Genomic DNA, 22,128 nt, shown 5'->3' on the forward strand with positions numbered 1-22,128 from the left:
AAAAACTTGGAAAGTTTGCCACATGCCTTCTCTTTAGGAATTAGTCAGGAATATACTACTTACCGCCAAACAAATGAATCCAAGAAAGAAAATATGGTAAACAAAGAAACTTGCAAAACTAATAGTGATCTTTTTTTTAAATTTTTAATGTTTTATTAACATATACTGTATTATTAGCCCCAGGGGTACAGGTTTTTTTTAAGAAATTTTATGTATTTATTTGACGGACAGAGATCACAAGTAGGCAGAGGCAGACAGAGAGAGAGCAGGAAGCAGGCTTCCTGTTGAGCAGAGAGCCCGATGTGGGGTTCGATCCCAGGACCTGGGAACATGACCTGAACTGAAGGCAGAGGCTTTAACCCACTGAGTCACCCAGGGGCCCCTGTGAATAACCAGGTTTATACACTTCACAGCACTCACCATAGCACATACCGTCCCCAATGTCCATAACCCAACCACCCTCTCCCCCCTGCAATCCTCAGTTTGTTTTGTGAGATTAAGAGTCTCTTATGATGTGTCTCCCTCCTGATCCCATCTTGTTTCATTTATTCACTTCCTATCCCCCAAAACCTCTGCGTTGCCTTTCAACTTCCTCATATCAGGGGCAAAACTAATAGTTATCTTCATAATCATTGATATTCAATTAAAAATAAGATTCTTGGGGCACCTGGGTGGCTCAGTGGGTTAAAGCCTCTGCCTTCAGCTCGGGTCATGATCCCAGGGTCCTGGGATCAATCCCCACATCGGGCTCTCTGCTCAGTAGGGAGCCTGCTTCCTCCTCTCCCTCTGCCTGCTTCTCTGCCTACTTGTGATCTCTGTCTGTCAAATAAATAAATAAAAAATCTTTAAAAAAAAAAAAGAAAAAAGAAAAAAGAAGATTCTTGAAGATTCATATGAAACGTGGTACCTGGCCATATCCAACAGTTTTCTGTTTGTGGTGGATTTCACCATTACCTATTCCTAAATTTTAGAGGCCAGCATAACCCTGATGCCAAAATCAGACAAGGATAGCATTCACATAGAAAAAGGAAACCAGAAACTACTATCACTTAATGCATGAATAACAAAAATATTAAAGGTAAAATATTAGCAAATCAATTCCACAAAGTTTTAAATGGATAAGGTATTATTTCCAAATGTGGTTTAAAATTAGTGAATACCAGAGCACCTGACTGGCTCAGTGGGTAAAGCATGCAACTCTTGATCTCAGGGTCATGGGTATAAGCCCCACATTGGATGTGGAGCTTACTTAAAAATCCCATAATGTGTTGGGGCACCTGGGTGGCTCAGCCAATCAAGCAGCTGCCTTCAGCTCAGGTCATGACCCCAAGGTCCTAGGACTGAGCCCTGCCTACCCTTGCTTTCTGTCAAATAAAAAAATCTTTTAAAAAATCTTTTAAAAACCCCATAGTGAGGACATAACACTAGTATAGTAAGGATGACAATCCTATGATCATCTCAATAACTATGTAATATTTGTGGTGGATGTGGAGTTATGAGCTAGAACCTTCTTCAAGGAAGGCCTGGCTGCCCAGCTGTGGAACACAGTAGCAGACAGCCTCTAGCTCTCAGTCCTTTAGGAGATGCCTTAGCTTCAGATAGGTGCCTCCCCTCTAGGCATACCCTTCCCAAGACAGCCTACACCCAGTGACTTAGCAAGTGTACAAATCCAAGTATGTAAAAGTGTGTCAATATCAGTCTGACCCAGTATAAGATACTCTGATAGGCACTGTTCATTCTATTACAGGGTTGCAGGGTTCTTGTCTCCCAGAGTCAAAGAATGAATCTCAGACACAAAAGGATGAATGATAGTTTATTAAGTGAAGGTGAGAACAGAAAGAAAGTTCTCTAGAGTGAGAGGGGTCCCTTCGTGGTTGCCAAATGATATAGTCTTGAAATGTTGGTGAAGTCTGGAGCTGATGACCAAGGAAGAATTCTGGAGATGTCTTTGGTGCAAAAAGGTGATTTTATTAAAACTTGGGGACAGGACCCATGGGCAGAGAGAGCTGTACTGGGGTCATGCAGAGTGGTCCATTATACACTTTCAAGTTAGGAGGGGATTAGGGATAGCGTAAGCCTCCAATGAATTTTGGAAGGAAGGTTTCCAGGACCTTGAGGGGGCTAGCTATTATTAGGAAAAGGTCATTTATTACTGTCCAATAAAACCTTAGTCATGAGTCCCTTCGGATGTATATCAGTAGGTCATATGCTTGGGGGAGGATTGCCAACATGTATCATGGGGTGGGTAGAGAGAAAAGAAGTTTCCAAAGGAATTTTTGTATGTTAAAGAAGACTTACAGGCTCCCCAGGGGTTGGGCTACAGTTGCCTTTTACCCTTAGCAAAGTGTCAGCATCTAGGCAGTTGAGTCCCTAGAGGAATGTGACTCTGCCTATTACAAAAACTTGTCAATGGTCTGTAAGTAGTAAGGAAATTAAGTAATTTTTCTCCTGCCTTCATTTCCCACATCAATTCCAGTGCTCTCTGCTGTGTTAATGGCAGCTTCACTGGGCCTGCAAAACAGTTTAACTTTTGCCTCTGCCCAATTCCGCTTCCTGATCCTTCCCTTTATGTATGTTGGTACCTAATAAATACCTTGCTCTCTCAATTCCATCTCAGCACTTGTTTCCAGAGAGTCTGACAAGCAGTAGAGCACATAATCATTCCTTATCAAAAACAAAACAAAGTTGTGACTTGCTCAGAGTCAGAGGAGTATGCAACTCTTGCTCTTGGAGTCGTGAGTTCGAGCCCCATGTTGGGTGTAGAGATTACATAAATAAAGAAAAAGTAAAAAAAAATTTAAAAAGGAAAAGTACATAGGGACACCTGGTTGACTCAGTCAGAAGAGTGTGTGATTCTTCTTGATCTCTGGGTTGTGAGTTCAAGTCCCACATTGGGTGTAGAGATTACTAAAAACAAAGAAACAAACTTTAAAAAAGGAAAAGAACAGAAAACTGTAAACTTAAGATTTTAGGTAAACTCCCCCCCTTTTTAAAAGATTTTATTTATTCGTCAGAGAGAGCACAAGCAGGGGAAGCGGCGGGTAGAGGGAAAAGCGGGCTCCCCACTGAGCAAGGAACCAGATACAGGACTCAATCCCAGGACCCCAGGATCATGACTTGAGAGGAAGGCAGACACTTAACCGAGTCACCCAGGCGTCCCTGTATGTGTGTGTGTGTGTGTGTAGATTTCATATATATGTATGTATCTATAGATATCTATATTCATATAACATAGATATAGATGTATATTATATGAATACATATGAATATATATCTATATATGATATATATATACAATATAGATGATATATATCTATATATATGATATATATAGAATATAGATGATATATCTATATATGATATATATATAGAATATAGATATATATAATATAGATATATATTCATATATCTATATATGATATATATATAGAATATAGATGATATATATATCTATATATGATATATATAGAATATAGATGATATATATATCTATATATGATATATATAGAATATAGATATATAGAATATAGATATATATTCATATATATTCATATAATATACATCTATATCTATATTATATGAATATAGATATCTATAGATACATACATATATATGAAATCTACACACACACACACACTTTTTTCATTAATAAAAAGCTATCATCAATATTATTCTGCTTTTTCTTTCTTTCTTTATTTATTTGACAGAGAGAGAGATCACAGGTAGGTAGAGAGGCTGGCAGAGAGAGAGAGAGAGAGGGAAGCAGGCTCCCTGCTGAGCAGAGAGCCCGATGTGGGATTCGATCCCAGGACCCTGACATCATGACCTGAGCCAAAGGCAGCAGCTTAACCCACTGAGCCACCCAGGCGCCCCTATTCTGCTTTTTCATTCAGTGGAAGGTACACTGTTATCCCCATTTCACAAATGAGAAAACTGTCACAGAGAGGTGAAGTTCCTTGCCCAAGTTTACACAGCTAGGAAGTCACCAAACTAGGATTCTAACCCTGGGCATCTGGCTCCAGACCCTACCTCTATAGGCCTATAAGGCTAAAGCCTGTGATTGAAAGCTTTGAGAGGTTTTGAATAGGGAATTGACACATTTTTATACTTTAAAAAGATCTTTCTAGATAACGTATAGAACAGATATAGTAGGATGGGTAGAAGTATGGAGACTAGTTAGTTGCTCACATCCAGGCACATATGGTGGTGGTTTGTACTAGAGCAGCAGATGGGGAGAAGTGCCAAACCGGGACAGATCAAGGAGGTATATAGCACTTACGGATTGAATGTGGAACTGGAAAGGGAAAGAAGAGTCATAGACTTGTAAATTTTTGGCCTGAGTAAACAATGAGAGACAGTAGCATTACTGAGCTGCGACACACTTGGGAAATGACCAGTTTGGGGTTAAAATTGAGTTTTGTTTTTGGGACTTCAAATTTGAGTGTTAAGGGGCGCCTGGGTGGCTCAGTGGGTTGGGCTTCTGCATTTGGCTCAGGTCATGATCTCAGGGTCCTGGGATCGAGCCCTGCATTGGGCTCTCTGCTCAGGAGGGATCCTGCTTCCCCCTCTCCTTCTGCCTACCTCTCTGCCTACTTGTGATCTCTCTGTCAAATAAATAAAATCTTTTAAAAGAATAAAAAAAATTTTGAGTGTTAATATAACTTCCAGATGAGCATATTGAATGGACAACTGAATATATTGAATGTGGAGTTTAGGGAATTGGGTAGGGCTAGAAAGAAAAATCTGTTAAGTCAGCATTGTGTTGGAGGTCCTTGGGCAGAGACTGGATGAGATTACTAGAGAATGAGTGTAGTTAGAGCAGAGGATGAAGACAGAGTGACTCCATTCCCCTGTGCGGCACTCCTCACAGTGATTTCATACTTATTTCATGATTTCTCTGATTTTTTTCATCTCTTACTAGACCAAAGCTCCAAAGCTGCGAGGACTGTGATCTCCTTCCCCCACCATTATATCTAACAACATGGTGCCTGGCCTTCAGCTGGGCTCAAAGAATCAAAGGCGTTAAGAGGTGATTTGGCAATACGAGCATAGCAGTTGACTCACAATTCCACTTCTAGAAATATAACCCCAAACGTGTTCAGAGCCATGCAAGAAGAAGTATATCCAAAGGTGTTTATTGTGACATTATCTCTAATTGTGAAAAACTGGAAACAGATGACCTGCAAAGGGAGCATGGTCAATCTGTAAATCTAGATATATGTGTAAATGCATAGGAAGGATCAGACAATGGTAACAACCCCAGATAGGGTAAAGAGAGTTGAAGTGAGTTAATGGGAATATTCACATGTTGCTATCAATAGTTTTTGTTAATATTTTACAACTTTAATATATCAATATATTAGTTGCATAATTAAAATCAATAAAGGTGAAGGTGAAAGCTTGTATGTATAAGATCCATATATGTAATATGTGATGGGACAGATTATATTTTCCAAAGATGGCCACACCAACATATATCCCATTCCACATGTTTTTCTTACAATGTGATACGATGTTGGTTTTCCTCTATCAAGGGTGGGGCTTCGTTTCATTCCTTTGAACCTGAGAGGACATTTGCAACCATTTGGGCCAATAAAATGTGGTAGAAGTAATGCTGTCTGACTTCAAAGGCTAAGGTATAAAAAGAGATACAGCTTCCACCTAGCTCTATTCTCTTAAAGCACTTGTCCTTGGAACCCTATCCTTGGAACTCTATCATGGAAACCAGACCAATGTGTAGAGGCCATGTGTGTATGTATTTTGGCTAACAGCTCCAGCTAGACCCCCAGCTGACAGCCACCAAAACCCACGGAATATATGAGCAAACAATGCTTCCTATGATTCCATCTCCTAGCTTTTGAGTCTTCCAGCTGACATCCCAGACACTGAGGAGCTGAGATAAACCATTTTCACTGTGACCTGTCTCGATTTCTGAACCACAGAGATCATGAGACTTTTAAATATTTCACATGCACACATATTTTGGAAAAGTATATGTATATATAAACATACACATTTCATTTCTTATTCTTATCACTTAAGAGTACATAAAAAATACCTTTCCTGGGGCGCCTGGGTGGCTCAGTGGGTTAAGCCGCTGCCTTTGGCTCAGGTCATGATCTCAGAGTCCTGGGATCGAGTCCCGCATGGGGCTCTCTGCTCAGCAGGGAGCCCACTTCCTCCTCTCTCTCTCTCTCTCTGCCTGCCTCTCCGACTACTTGTGATTTCTCTCTGTCAAATAAATAAATAAAATCTTAAAAAAAAAATACCTTTCCTTATTAATAGATGCCTTAGTACTGCATCATTGCTAATGGTTTTCTTTATTGTATATTTTACCATAATTTAACAAACTATTACTTTTGGACATTTTGGGTGCTGTAAACGTTCCCTATTTGAATCATGATTCCAAAGCACATATATGTGCACATATTTTTATGATATCCTTAAATATTTGTTTCTTTAAAAGATTTTATGTACTTATTTGGCAAAGAGAGACATAGCAAGAGAGGGAATACGGCAGGGATTGTGGGAGAGGGAGAAGCAGGTTTGTCATGGAGCAGGGAGTCCGATGTGGGGCTCGATCCGAGGACCCTGGGATCATGACCCAAGCCGAAGGCAGACACTTAATTGACTGAGCCACCCAGGCACCCATATTTTGGCTTAATTCTTAAATCTCTATTTCCTGGACAGGAACTGCCACTGGCATTATTATCAGCCCAATAAATGGTTATGTAATACAGTAATATTGAAAACACGGTTGTGGGCACCTGGGTGGCTCAGTGGGTTAGGCCTCTGCCTTCGGCTCAGGTCATAATCTCAGGGTGCTGGGATCCAGCCCCACATCAGGCTCTCTGCTCAACAGGGAGCCTGTTTCCCCTTTCTCTCTGCCTGCTGCTCTGCCTATTTGTGATCTCTGTCAATAAATAAAATCTTTGGAAAAAAAAAAGAAGAAGAAAACACGGTTGGATCTGTGCCCTTAAGAAACTCACCTTTTGGGATTCCCAGGTTGTTCAGTCAGTTAAGCATCAACTCCTGATTTTAGATCATGATCACAGGGCTATTAGATTGAGCTTCTGCCCAGGGTACAGCCTGCTTAGAATTCTCTCTCTCTCTCTCCCTCTTTCTTACTGTCCCTCTCTAAAACAAACAAGCAAAAGCTCACCTTTAGTAGAAGACAGGTGAACAAATATGGATAATACTTGTTCATATTTGTTCATATGTCAAGCACATATGTTCATATGTACATCCATGTGCTTGACATATGAACAAATTCTCTATTTTGCAATGCAAATAGTGGTACAGAAAGTTTCCTTTTGTTTGCTGGAGAGCATTTATTACCAGTATACCAAAATGAAAGCTTCTACTTCAGATTTCATTTGCAAAAAATATACGTTAGGTCTTTTCCTAGTATCATAATTTAAAGGAATATGTTTCGTGAAGACAAATGAAAGAAGCACATTCAAGTTTAGTAGACTTTTACTTTGTTAACATATATACAATTCGTAATCCTGAAATTGTTAGTCATTGCTATTGATTTTCACTCCAAATTTATTTGGGCTTTCTAGGATTTGTTTCCTTTTGCAGGAGGGAGGATTTCTAGTATTTGCGCCTTATTTAGGTACATGCTCTTAAACTGTTAGCTGAAAACCATGTATAAGAAATACACGAATACACGCATGAAGCAAGAAATAAGAACTCGTTACACACAGATTCTTTGCGTATCCGTACATACACGACTTGTGTATGGGTGGAAATAGTTTGGGTTATGCGAAGACTCGCACAGCCAGGATGCTCCGTAACATCACCCGCTTCACCCTCGCATTTTCACTCGTGCAGCAGCAACCTGAGGGAGTCTCCAGGTCTTTCTATCCACAACACTTGGCAACAGGTCCTAGAAGGAACTGGCAGTCATAATGACGCATACTTCCTAAACTGCTTCTAGAAACCGTGTAGCAAGGCAAATGTGGAATTGAAGAAACGAAATCACGATTCAATCTTGGACGATGAATGGGAAGCGGGAGACCTGGGTGGGCCAGGCCGCGGAGAGTAAAGGGAAAGCCCGGCCGGGTCTGTGCGGCTGGGGGGCCACCAGGCGGCGGGCTGAGAGTGCAGGCAGAAATTCCCGGGCCGGCGCGGCGACCTAGAGCCCCAGTTCTTCTTCCACCAGACAGCGGCCGGGAGACAACGGTCCTTTGGTACTCCATGGACGTCAGCATGTCTGCTGTGTGCACTACACTCGAATACAGTGAAGCGAGCAGTCCATCAGAAAAACGCTGGTTAAAATTATCCCGGCGGGCGGTGCCAGCGGGCGAAAGCCGGAAGAGACGCCTTGACCACTCTCCAATAAGCCGGCTCCTCTCCTCCGCCGCCTCCCGCAGCCGTGGGCACTAGCCGTGCCAGGTCACACTCAGGATCGCAGTGCTGGACTGCAGTGAAGCGCGGGCCAAGGGACGCTATCACCCAGCACCAGCCCGCGACCTCGGCGACCTCGGGTCGACCCCGGGCCGGAAGTGACGCAACTGCACTGAGCACTTCCGGAGCTGCGGAGACGGCTCCACCGGAGGAAGGAGCGCGGGCCTTGACCGGCGTCGGCCCGTAGTCTCCGCCGCCGCCTCTGCGCCTGTGTCTGAAACCTCTGGCCCGGCCGGACCCGGTCTAGTCCGCCCGGGCTCAGCGGCCGCGGGCTGCGGCTCCCGGTAAGTGTGCGGCGTGGGTCGCGGCCTTGTTTACCCCGGCGGGCCGGGGAGGGGGGGTTGCCTCGTCGCGCGCCTCCCTAGCCCTACCGGGGCTCCGCCTTCATCGCCTCCCGCGAGGTCCCGGTGCCCCCGGGTGCTGGGTCCCGGTCTCCGCGCCCACGCCGCTCGCGGAGGGGCGGCTGAGGGCTACGACAAGGCGGCGGGCGCCTGGCGTTTCGCGGTTTTTCCTTGTCCTCCCGGCTTCCCAGCTCCCGGAGAGGTCGGAGGCCAGTGCCTCTCACCGACCGGCGCCGGCGCCTCTGGGCCCTCCCCACCCGGCGCGCCGGAGATACGCGCCGCCTCCGGGGCCCCGCACTCTAGTTATCATTCGGAGCCCTCGCAGTGCCACCCGCGCAGTTAGTTAACGCTCGCCTGCGAAGGGTCCCCCTGCGCGTGGGTTCGGTGTCCTCGCGGCTGTCCCTGCGCCTCGGTAGAAACGTGCGGCCCAGGAGCTGGGCCGTCGTCTCTCCGGACGCCGCTGTGCTAGCCGCGGGAGAGACAACCGTGTTGTCGGATGACTTCACCTCTGTACTGATTGTTGCTCTGTCCCGTAGAACTTTCTGCCACAATGGACATATTCTATACTTTTGTTCTTAAGTAGGGTAACCACTAGCTACACGTGGCTGTTGAGCATTTGACTTAGGGCTAATGCGACTGAAAACCTGAATTTTAGGGTTTTGTTTATTTTTATTTTTTTTTAAAGATTTTGTTTATTTATTTGACAGACAGAGATCACCTGCCTAAAGAGGCAGGCAGAGAGAGAGAGAGGAGGAAGCAGGCTCCCTGCTGAGCAGAGAGCCCAATGCGGGACTCGATCCCAGGACCCTGAGATCATGACCGGAGCCGAAGGCAGAAGCCTTAACCCACTGAGCCACCCAGGTGCCCCCTGTTTAGTTTTAAAGTTAAATTTTAATAACCACACGGGGCTAGTGGCTACCATATTAGTCAGGCTAGTATAGTGTCAGGTTTTGAAACTAAGTTATTGGTTCTTTTTTTTTTTTTTTAAGATTTTATTTATTTAACACAGAGAGAGAGATCACAAGTAGGCAGGGAGCGGTCAGGCTGCCCGCTGAGCGGAGAGCCTGATGCGGGACTTGATTGGAGGACCCTGAGATCATGTCCTGAGCTGAAGGCAGAGGCTTAACCCACTGAACTACCCAGGGGCCCCGGTTCATATTTTTAAAGTGCTAAGTAGTTTTCTTCAGAGATGTATCCTTATTAAATGACCATTCAGAGCCAAATGTTATGTCTGGAGTAAACATCTTCAGACTTGCCAAAAAGTTTTCTTGTCAACTTTAAACTGAGAGAGAAGTCTTCAGTTTAGATCCTTTAGCCCAGGGAGGGAGGGTGTCACGTCTCCTCAACATGTGACTTTGGTTCTGGGGGAAAAGTAATTTATATTACTCCTTTTTTGTTTGAGGTGGAGGGATAATATTTAACATCCAAAGGAAATCAGAGCATTGTCATTAGTTCTTTTAATAAGGCAGTGACATTCAGGCCCCTTCAAACAATGTCAGCACTCTTTTGAGTATAATTAGGGATATTAAATTTTGAAAAGATTAAAAATTAAGTTTTTATTTAAATCTGGACCTAGAACTCTCACCAAGTATGAAATGACTTTCTCTTTTTTAGAGGGGAGTATGAAGTTTTCCCCTGCTTTTTGAGTATTTAGTTAGTGAGAAGCCTTTGGGCAACATCTAAGTTCAAATCTGGGGAGAAAGCCAGAGAAAGTGGAAACCTTGGTCTTCTGTTTGTTGTGATTCTGGAGGTAGCTTTGTGGATAGTATTAGGTTCTCTGGAAGGGTGGTGGGGAATTATAAATCCCTGTAGCCAGTGGATCTGGTGGAAGTATTAATTCTGGGTTGCTAGAACTGTGATCCTGGCAAGTTACTTAACCTTTCTGAACTGTGGCTTCCTCATTTGTAAGAAGGGAATTATAGCCACTTTGTAGGGTTGTGAAGATGAGAATGAGTCAAACCTAAAATTGGCCTTCATTAAATGAGAGCAAATATTGGTAGTGAAATACTGTAGATGGGAGCAGTATTTATGAATTTTATTTTCCCAGTAAGCAATATCTTTAATAAAAATACAGGTAAAAGAAAAAAGACATTAAGGGGCGCCTGGGTGGCTCAGTGGGTTGAGCCTCTGCCTTTGGCTCAGGTCATAATCTCAGGGTTCTGGGATCAAGCCCCGTGTGGCCTCTCTGCTCAGCAGGGAGCCTGCTTCCCCCCTCTCTCTCCGCCTGCCTCTCTGCCTGCTTGTGGTCTCTGTCATATAAATAAAATCTTAAAAAAAAAAAAAAATTAAAAAAAATCAATTGTTCTTTACTGTTTTAGAAATAACCTTCCATAATCATTGTTTAGACCTTGATTTTCATTTGGTTTATATTTACTTGTCCATGTTTGAAGTATTTTTTTGGAAGTTACAAAGTTTTAGTTTTTTGAGAAATCCTGTAGTATAAAGAAATAGACATAAGATTTCTAATTGAGTGAGCAAATAGTACTTATATAGTCTTGCATAGTGAGCTCTGTATCTCTGAGCAGGTCAGACGACCCTTGAGCATGTCAGAAGAGAGGTGACAAAGGGGGATTAATATTCCCTAGTGGGGATCCTATTGGGGACATTCTTTATTTCAAAATAATTCTTTCATGAGTAAGTGAGATCTGAAATACTGGCAATATTTGTTGTTAGATTATCACCGTGGAAGTTATTTTATACTAAAAATTTCATTTTAAGTCAGTTGCAATTTACTTTGTCCACTTCTGTGCAACATTTAGGTTTGAAATTGTGATAGTGACTTAGGGAATCTGAACCATAGGCATAAGGTGGTGGGTTTTCAAACTGAGGGAGGGAACTGGGTATCTATTTACATCACCAGTATTCTAGGTTAAATTCTTATTAACTGTTTACTTTGAGCACTTTGTTTTTTAGAAGGCCATTGAACTCCTCTTGTTAATAACTCTTCTCAATATAATGGTATACATGCTTCTGTGGGACTTAAAATAATTTCATAGTTACCCTGCTCCCTTGCTGCTTATCCTTTTAAATGTCTTCACTTGTTAAAAAATAAATTTGCAAAACCAGGGTACCAATGTCAAAAATATAAATAGAATTTTCTCTTTTCATTTTAGATGGAAATTATATGACAGACTATTTGGGGTGACATCTTGAAAGATCTTCAAGAATTGCAGGTATTTTTAATTTAAAGATTAACTTTCTCCTGCGGGAAAAGTACTGTAGTTCATTTGTAATTAGGTGATTCTGCCATATAAAACAATTTGTTAAAAGTCAAACTGAAAATATTAGTACTGCTCTCATTAATGTGATTTTTTAGAAAACTGGGCATTTATGGTTAGCATGTCAAACTTAGATTCACTGATGATTTTTTTTTTTTAAGATTTTTATTTATTTACTTATTTATTTGACAGAGAGATCTCAAGTAGGCATAGAGGCAGGCAGGGTCGGGGGCGGGGAGAGATTCCCCACCGAGCAGAGAGCCCAGTGTGGGGCTAGATCCCAGGACCCTGAGACCATGACCCCAGCCGAAGGCAAAGGCTCTGACCCACTGAGCCACCTAGGTGCCCCACCGATTCACTGATATTTTTATATTAAAAGGGGTTCTGTGGTCCTTTACCTATTCACTACATGTTCTTTTTTTTTTCCTTAACACATTCATTTTAATGTGTTTTAATTTTTATTTTTTGTCTTAATGATGGTTGATTTTTTTGAGAGATTCTTTTTTTTTTTTCCAGATTTTTTATGTATTTATTTTTTTAGAGCGAGAAAGCTTGCCCAATGAGACCAGGGGGAGGGGCAGAAGGAGGAGAGAATCTCAGGCAGACTCCCTATGGATCTCAGGACTTTGAGATAATGACCTGAACCCAAATCAAGAGTTGGACACTTAACCAACTGAGCGGTCCAAGCCACCCCCTTGAGAGCTTATCTATTTCAAATAGACTTCATGTATACTTTTGTATTTAATCTAGATTTAGTTATGTAAGTTATTTATATACCATCTCATCCAGATGCTCTTGCATTTTAAAGTCTTATGAGTTTTTACATTTAAATCACTATTTAAGAGATGCCTGGGTTAAGATGTCTTGTCTTCAGCTCAGGTCATGATCCCAGAGTCCTGGAATTGAGTCCCAGATAGGGCTCTTTGCTCACTGGGGAACCTGCTTCTCCCTCTGCTGCTGTCCCCCCACCCCCGCTTGTGCGGTTTTCTCTCTCTCTCTCTGACAAATAAAATCTTAAAAAAATTAAATTACTGTATAATATTGTTTCTTGCAGATGATCATTTGAAATAGTACTTGTACAGAAAAGTTAATGGGTATTTGCCAAAATTTTCTCTGTATATTTATAGCTTTCCTTCTCAATTGGATCAATTTCTTTGTGTTGAATACCCCTTTAAGGAATCAGTAGAATCCTTTAAAACTGAAAAAATCAGTTAGGGATTAAGAGATTTTAAATTTTGGTAATTCAGCCTTATGATTGCTTCCCTGGTGGGCCTTCAGCTGTGAGATGTGCCTCTTTCTTAAGGACTCCTATGGGAAGGATAAGTCCTTGGAAATTTGACCCTTTGACATGGAGTAGACAGCCTTCCTGACTCTTTCATTCCAGGCCCTTCATGTGAAGTTACCATTATTAGGTGCTTCTGCTCCTCTAGAAAAGAATTTCGCTTAGATAAGCCTGGGCAGGGAGATGATGATGATGTTTCCTATATGATAGGAGAGTTGGAATAGGCCATAATGGTGATAGGTCCAGGCTATACTATTTTGATTCTTCAATGGTTACTGTTATAACTTCTCATAGTGAAAGTAAGTAACATTTATTTTTTTCTTTTCCTTCCTTAGAAGACAAAAAACACTAATGCATTTGAGAAAGTGGTAAAGTTTGGGGGGAGGGGAAAAAGCTGCTTTCCTGATCTGCAACTTGGCTGGATGCTAAGATGTCTGTGGACATGAATAGCCAGGGGTCTGACAGCAATGAAGAGGACTATGACCCAAATTGTGAGGAGGAAGAAGAGGATGAGGACCCTGGGGACATAGAGGACTATTACGTCGGAGTAGCCAGCGATGTGGAGCAGCAGGGGGCCGATGCCTTTGATCCTGAGGAGTACCAGTTTACCTGCTTGACCTACAAGGAATCTGAGGGTGCCCTCAATGAACACATGACCAGCTTAGCCTCTGTCCTAAAGGTGAGCAGTGATGTCAATTCCAAGTATAATTCCCCCAGTTAAATCTAAATACAAGCTTTTGCTAACTGATGTCTCCTCCAGATTGATGGAATGAGTGGCGCTGTAGTGAAACCAAATTTAGGACATGTGTTGGATTAGTTGGACCCATTTGATGCTTTACTTTGTTTTCTAAAATATGCATATTTAAGGCCCTCAAATTCCCAAGTTACTAAAAATTAGGAACGATGGAGTAGATTCAGGATAGACTGGAAGTACATAGAAGCAGAATTATGTAGATTAACATGGTTTCGGTAAGTGAGTCTTATGAAACTTAATGAGGTAAGATATGATTAGCCTCAGAATCACCATCCTCTATACCACCGTGTGTGAGTTTCTGGCAAATGTCTTGAGAGGTACCCAGGATGTGCCTTGAGTCATCAGTGCCCCTGGGCTAATTGAATTCCATTGTTTCATGTACTAATGTTGGAAGAGATTTTAGTTGGTGTTTCCTTGATTTGGGAGGTATTTTATGGAAATTTTAAAGAGTTGGTTATTCCAGCAAGAATCTCATTTTTACCACTGAAATTAGCTTGCTTTTCAATCTTGCACCTCAGGCCACTTTTGTCCTTACCATGTATGTTTTGTGCTATGTAAGACTAGTACCTAGTACACTCACCTAAAACACTATGTACAATAATTATTTTTATGTTCATTTAGACAATTTCCCAGCATGTTTCTTTCTCCTCTAATGTTGGCCATTATGTGAAAGTGGGGACATTTCTCTTATTTCACTGCCCTTCCTTCAAGAACTGCTATATGGATCTTGTTATCTGCCTAAATCGAAGGTCAGGGGAACATAGGCATGATTTCAACCAAATGATTTTCTTGTTGGTATTTAAATGGAAGTAACTAAGGTATGCCATGTGTGATTTCTCTAAAAGCTGCCTTATCTATTAGTTTAGGGATTTTTTTCCCCCAGGTGGTCAGCAGAGGCTCACTAATACCTTAGATTTGGATACTCAGGGCTTTATTAGCAGCTAGTGGGAAGTTGAAATCTATAGCTTTTTTGGTGACTCCTTCCTGGAAGGGTTGCAGACTTCTTGTCTTGTGGTCAGTAGAAAACTTTGAAGAATGGAGACCCATCGGAACCTCTGGATTTGGGATTTCTGCCCCATAGCTTTAGTAAAGCTGCTGGGACCTGTGTTTCCAGAGGACATTTCTGTGGTAGAAAAGACATCATATGTCTTCTTCACAGTGCACACACCTCTCTGGTCAACTAGTTTCTTTTGCTTTAACCATATTGTCAGGTTATGCACAGTGTTGGTATTTAAAATTAGAAAAGGTATTGTCAGGTGTGTGGCTGTGTGTTGGCTAAGTTCATCAGATGTTTCATCTATGCATAAGCACCCTGTTTCCTCTGTGCTACCTTTCCTACCCTTCTGGGTGGGCCCAGATACCTGTCTTTGTTTTTTTTTTAATTGTGGTAAACCGTACATAACATAAAATTTACCAATTTTACATTTTTCCTTGCTATTAAGCTGATACAGGGTTAGGCCCCTGGAAAGTCTCCCCATAGAAAGCCCTCCCTTTCCTCCCTTCGAGTGCCTTCAGAGTCTAGCTTGTACTTTTCCTGGGTAGCCTTCTTGACATTCCTGCAACACAGTGGTTGTACCGTCCTTTGTTCTCAGTGCCTAAACATTACAGCTCCTGTATGTACTAGAGCACATTCTGCAGTCTTTGGACCGCTTACGTTGTTTAACCTTTTCATGTATTTTCGCATGATCTCTGACTAGATTGTCACTGCATAGAGGACAGAAACTGCTTTATACCTTTTCTCCCCCATCATTCCTGTCACAGTGTTTCATCCATAGTAGGTGTTGAATAATTTCTTGGATACTGTGAATTTTGTCAGCTGTTGATGACAGTAGTGATGCTGTTCATATGAGCCAGATTCCGTAGTCCCCTACTGTACATCCTTCTCTGCTGTCAGGAAAAGGCATCATTCTGACCCTCAAAATCATGAAAAGAAGGAGCAAAACAAACTTGGTATAGAGATGAAGAAATAAAAAGAGGTGAAAGAAAGTTGAAACACAAGGAAGGGGTGAAAGAGAAAATGAGGCAAAGGGGAAAACAGTCCATGAAAATTTAGATCACGGTAGAAGATAGATTTTTTTTCCCCCTTCCCTAGGTCTCACTGAGAAGCATGCTAATAACCATTTTCTTTCTGGAGCTGGGGAGCAAGGGTTCTGGCTCTTTTGGTGGCTTGGCTATGCATAAAGGGACTCAGTGGTGTTTTAAGTAGTTTGGGAATTTGACCGAAGAGGGTAGGCAAAAACAGCTTGGTTGAGACTAGAGAGGGAATCACATACAGTCTTCCTTTTTCAGGCTGGCTAAAAACTAACGTTTTCATTTTTGTGATTAATATTTTATGAGATGAGAGGGAATAATTTTAAGTGCTGCGTTTACGGAATGTTGTTTATTGGTGCTTTGGCTATTCTAGCTCCCCTATTGCATGTTTATCTGAGAGTAGAGATCAGTGGTGATCATCCAGATTACTACTGATGTCCCCCGATGATCCTGGTGTTGTTTGTACAACTCTGTGACATAATTGAGATATTTAATTCTTTCATATGATTTAGGTGCTATTTGGCTGGTAGGAAATATGATGTGTATGTGGTTTAAAGTTAGAGCCATATGGAACAGTCATTTATGAATGAAAGCTAAGTTTGAGGACTGGCTTGACTTTTTCACTGATTCTCATGTCTGTTTCACTTGTTTTGTTTGTGTGTTGGCAGTTACCTATGGATGGGGCATTGTCTGGCATAAAATTAAGCCTTTTGTTGTCTTTTGAGATTTGATGTCTCTCAAATATTAAAATTCCTATTGTCTGGGACACTGGGTTTTTGGTTTAGTGAGGGCCCCTGGTGTCAGGGTAACTTCCTATACATGTTGTAAAACAAGTCCTTGAGTAAGATCATTAATTGAGAAAGGAAAGTGTCCAAGAAATCAGATTTAAGGGCTAAGGATAGACAACAGAGAAAATGAGTATCTGTTATTGGGGGGGGTAGGGAGACTACTGTGTTCAGATAATGACAAAATGGAAGCTTTGTATTTAGAATTAGCTATCATCTTATACAGATAGGATACAGTTGACCCTTGAACAATGATGGGGACTAGGGGTGCCAATCCCCAAACTGCCAAAAATCCACATATAACTTTTGACTCCCCAAAAACTTAATACTAGTAGCTTACTGTTGACTGGAGGCCTTACCAATACCGTAAACAGTGAGCACATATCCTGTATATTACGTGTATTACATACCAGATTCTTATAATAAAGTAAACTAGTGAAAGAAAATGTTAAGAAAGTCATAAGGAAAAGACATTTACAGTACTGTATTGCAAAAAAATTGTGTATAGGTGGCTCTGTGTGATTCAAACCCATGTTATTCAAGTATCAACTGTAGTCAGAGATTAGATGATTGTCAGGTGAGATATATTGTAGGAGGGAGAAAATCTATGACAAATATTTGTCGTGATTGTGTAGGTCTTTATGTCTTAAGGAAAGTCTTTAAGGAAAACAAAGCTTACTTTAAAACCCTGTCTTTTCTTTTAAAACAAAAACAAAAACAAACCCTGTCTTTTCATATGACACTCACACGAAGATTATTTGATTATCTTACAGATGAAAGAGTCCTTTTCTGGTAATAACAGACATTTTTATTGCAAAATATGTAGTAGTTAGCCAAGAAGAATTTTGTTGTTCAGTGAATCCTGTTTGTTACTGCTGTTCTGTGAAACTCCTGAGGCATTTGCTATCAAGCTGCTCAGGAAGGGGCTCAGCCCAGATAGCCCAGGTTGGCTTTCATTGGTGATGGGCCAGAGGAGTCTCCCCCATGCTACTCTCTTCCTCTCAGCAGTGTGCCAAGGGTGTGGGCAGGAGAGGAGGAATGTGGTTCAGGTCCCCACCCAAATGCATGAAAAAGGAGAAGTAGTAGTCCACTTTGGGCTAGATCCAGTCTAATGGAGCAAAAGTGAGCTCTCTGAGCTTTGTGTTGCAGGAGAACCTTGAAGTTGGAGTAAAAGGGCAGTGCAGGTCACAGCAGTCAAGTCCAAGCCCCACAGGTCGATAAGCATGGTGATGGGAAAATTATGTTCTGAGCTAGAGCAGGAGACTAAGAAGTAAGTATAGGTTAAAGGGAGTAAAATGTGGAGGATTGTGAATGCAGCCTGGGGTGTCTTTACTATTGGATTTTTAAACTTCTTCATTGCTGAACTGCGCTGTTCACTTCTTAAGCCTTGTGTTCCTTCAGATAGGATTGGAGAAATAAGCTGGTTATAATGAGTGTTTTTACTACAGTTCTTGCTTTATGAATTGTATTAACTGCAGTAGAGGGGAAACTTACATAGAATACTTCATTCTGCCACCCTTTTGCTTAAATTTATTTTAAAATCTAGTGTTTGATATTCAGCAAAATGTGGCTGGAAAATCTTTTATGATTCTTCTTCTGTGGATCGTTTTTCCCCTTTGTGGATGAATCATAATTAGTTTTCAATGCTTCTGACTCCAAGTGCAGAAGTCTTTATAGTCTCATGTTCAAAACAATCTCATTTCTATACATTTGGTACTGATAACATGAGCAATTGATGTTTTTCACAAAATACCTTGTATTTAGTCTTTCTCTTAAGTGGCACCAAGTTTTTGTATAATATCTGGAAAAGACTTTAATTTTACTTATCATGTCAACTTTATTTTATCCTGATATAGTGGGATTTTAGACCATTTTTATTTATATATTTGTTAATGGTACTTGTTGTTTTATTACTATTAATGGGAGTATCCTCAAGCTGGGCTTGGTAACACTGAGTATTTATGCTGAGCAGCCATCTGATTTCTATTTTTATGACCTGATGTCAGATTTCTTTGCATGCCTGTATCTCAATAGAATCTAGATTAAATTCCTGTGTTTCAAATAGTTGGTTGTTAGTGAGTGTGTCATACTTCATGATGTTTAGTCTGGAAATCTGATTTGCATTTTACTGATGTACAGATTTATTTTTAAAAGGGAGATGAAAAATGTCCAGAGTGACGTTGAGAATTACCTAAGTACAACTAGTGCTACAGTTGTGCCTGTCTTGCCAGTTTAGTAAGGTTATTGTCATCGTTGACTTTGTTTGCTCACTGTGCACTTGGCACCACATGCGTTTACCGCCTTCCAGAAAATAAGCTCGTAATCAGATTCAAGAGCAGCTTTCATTCTAGTCTTTTTCTTGTACTTTCACATTATCATACAAACAATGCATAATCAAGGGGTGGTCTTATTTTATTTCAGGATTTATTTATTTTAGAGAGAGAGCACGCAAGCAGGGGGAGGGGCAGAAGGAGAGGGAGAAAATCCCAAACAGACTCCCTGCCGAGGCCTACAACAGGGGGCTCAACCCCAGGACCCTGAGATCATGACCAGAGCCAAAACCAGGAGTCAGCCACGGGGTGCCTGGGGCTCAGTGGGTTAAGCATCTGCCTTCAGCTGCCTTCAATGTCTGCCTTTGGGTCTTTTGGCTCCCTGCTTAGTAGGGAGTTTGCTTCTCCCTCTTCCTCTGTATGTCCCTCCCTCATGCTCTTCTCTCAAACAAATAAATAAAATCTTTGTTTTGTTTTGTTTTGTTTTTTTAAATAAAATCTTTAAAAAAAAAAAAAAGTCAGGCACTCAGCTGACTGAGCCACCCAGGTGCCCCCTTAAGGGGTGCTTTTAATCCTACATTTGTGTTCTAATCCTTAACTTATTTATATTTAACCTTTTATTGTTGAGGTGTTACTATAGTATTTAAAGAAGAAATATCCTTCATAATTCCTTAATCTAAAATAAAAGTTTTCTTCCTTGCTTATAGTCCTGCAGGTCTTACCCAAATTTATACATAATATTACTGTGCTTCAATTCATTCATTTAACCAATATTTATTAAGCACTTACTGTGTGCCAGGCACTGAAAAAATAGCATTGAACAACATAATAGGTTCCTTCCCTGATGGATGTTAGATTCTGGTAATTGTTCTGTACATGTATTTTTATATTCTGCTATTTTCTTATATACAAGCTTGCCTCAGAGATATTGCAGGTTTGGTTCCAGACCACTGCAATAAAGCAAAAATCACAATAAAGCACGTCAAATGAATTTATTTCCCAGCGCAAAAAAAAAGTTGTATTTATGCTATACAGTCGTCTGATAAGTGTTCAGTAGCAACTTGTCTATAAAATAATGTAAATATCCTAATTTTAAAATAACGTTGCTGAAAATTGCTAACCATCACCTGAGCTTTCAGCAGGTTGCAATCACTGATCACAGATCACCATAACAAATACAATAATAATGAAAAAATGTGAAATATTGCAAGAATTACCAAAATGTGACACAGAGATAGGAAGTTAGCAAATGCTATCAGAAAAATGGTGCTGATAGACTTACTTGATGCAGGGTTGCCACAGACCTTCAGTTTGTTTTTGAAAACACACATACACACAAAAACAGTATCTGCAAAATATGGTGAAATGAGGTGTGCCTGTATTTTAACGATTTCCCCATTTTTACTTCATCCTCATAAATTACTTTAAATGGCTGAGTATCACACCATCATATTGAGGCTTAATTTGCTCAGACTTTCTCCATTGGGCATTTAGGTAAGTACTTATGTGTTACAGTTCTTGCGGACTGGTTATGTTGGCTGTGAACACTTTTGTAAATGTGGCCTTTGAGTCTCTTGGCCCTTGGCCAGAGCCTGGGCTAGGGGTGAGATGGTTGGGCTCCATTTCCTTTTTTGCCATTTAATATAACGTGACCTTGGGCAAGTTCCTAACATCTCTCAGCTTCAATTTTCTCAACTGTAAAATAATGATAAAAAGACCTCCTTCGCTGCAGTGAATGAGATAATGCATGTAAAGTGCCTGGCACATGAATGTTCAAACAAATGGTTATGGTGGAAGGCAAGTCATGGCAGGGCAAGTGCAGAACAGTGGGATTGTTACTTTCACATATTTATTGCAGTTCCTTAGAACACACTTAGGAATGTGCATTTTCAGTTGCAGGCTAAAAGCCACATTGAGGAAGGTTCTGGGTGGCATATTGCTGATGATGTTTCTAGTGTGCATATGGTAGATGGATCATGTACTTTGGATTTTTTTGTCTTCATGCAGAGCCTCCGGTTCCCTTCTCCTGGGGCTCACTGATAAGAAAAGTAAAAATAACACAAAATGAATTTTGAATTGGGACCAGGAAAAGGATGCAGGGGAATATAGCTTGTCTGTTATTCCTACATTTTTGGTTGACTGCTGTGTTTGGTCTTAGGCCTGCATTGATAGAACTACTTAATGTGAAGTACTTGGATAATTGGGGGTTCTTATTATTGGGGCATCTCCTTACTTTAACTTGTGTTCTGTTCCAGTCTCTGTTTTGTTTTTGTTTTTGTTTTACTTTGCCTTTGCCCCTACTGCTCTAGGAAAAATTTCACAGATTAGATTTCTCTGCCCAAAAGAGGAAAGAGTTATAGGAAGGATTTGAGAAAGGTACAGATGAGATACAGGAAGCTTCTCATCTTGCTCTTCCTAAAATGTGTCTGTCCTGTGGCTTGATTACTCAAATTGACATGAATTATCAGAATTTGAAGCTTATTTATGTTCCCTTTTCTTAGAACTGTCACAAATCTTTATACACATGAAATGGTTTTACTGTGAAAACCTCAAGTTACCAACCAGAAATGGAGAAAAATACAGGGAAAGTGAGCAAAAGGTTGGTTTAGAGATTTTAATAGAACAGAACTGTTCTTAGGATCATGAACAGAGAGTGGTCTCCATCTGGAAAATTTGCCGTCTTTGACTAGTGGCTTCTTTCTTGGCCAGTATATGCTCTAGTCATTCTCATTACTTTTATCCCTTAGTTTAGGCTTTTATTTTCCAGAGTCTGTAGATAGCTTTGCCTCCTTTTAACAAGAAATAACTCCAGTGCCATCAGAATTAGCTGCCTGGAGACGCCTGAGTGGCTCAGTTGGTTAAGCAGCTGCCTTCGGCTCAGGTCATGATTCCAGTGTCCTGGGATCGAGTCCCACATCTGGCTCCTTGCTCAGCAGGGAGCCTGCTTCTCCCTCTGCCTCTTGCCTACCACCCTGTCTGCCTGTGCTCGTGTGTGCACTCACTCTCTCTAAAAAACAAATTTTTTTTTTTTTTAA

General features: G+C 41.1%; 1 protein-coding gene and 1 pseudogene across 3 annotated transcripts in view; one reads left to right on the forward strand and one right to left on the reverse strand.

Annotated features, from left to right (window-relative positions):
• Nucleotides 1-7,458: 7,458 nt before the first annotated feature.
• On the reverse strand, nt 7,459-11,135 carry LOC132010410 (uncharacterized; annotated as a pseudogene).
• ARIH2 (ariadne RBR E3 ubiquitin protein ligase 2) overlaps nt 8,604-22,128 on the forward strand; it is a 48,317-nt gene continuing 34,792 nt past the window's right edge. Inside the window, exons 1-3 of one of the 3 annotated variants that reach the window (XM_059389671.1) lie at nt 8,604-8,696; nt 11,867-11,926; nt 13,589-13,932. In XM_059389671.1, coding sequence (XP_059245654.1) covers nt 13,684-13,932 — 249 coding nt within the window. In that variant the 5' untranslated portion in view covers nt 8,604-8,696; nt 11,867-11,926; nt 13,589-13,683. Of the gene's footprint in view, nt 8,697-11,866; nt 11,927-13,588; nt 13,933-18,070; nt 18,094-22,128 lie in introns of those variants that run through there. The other 2 variants (XM_059389673.1, XM_059389672.1) reach the window with 2 other exon arrangements.

The sequence above is a fragment of the Mustela nigripes genome, chromosome 2, assembly GCF_022355385.1.
Source record: "Mustela nigripes isolate SB6536 chromosome 2, MUSNIG.SB6536, whole genome shotgun sequence".
NCBI lineage: Eukaryota > Metazoa > Chordata > Mammalia > Carnivora > Mustelidae > Mustela > Mustela nigripes.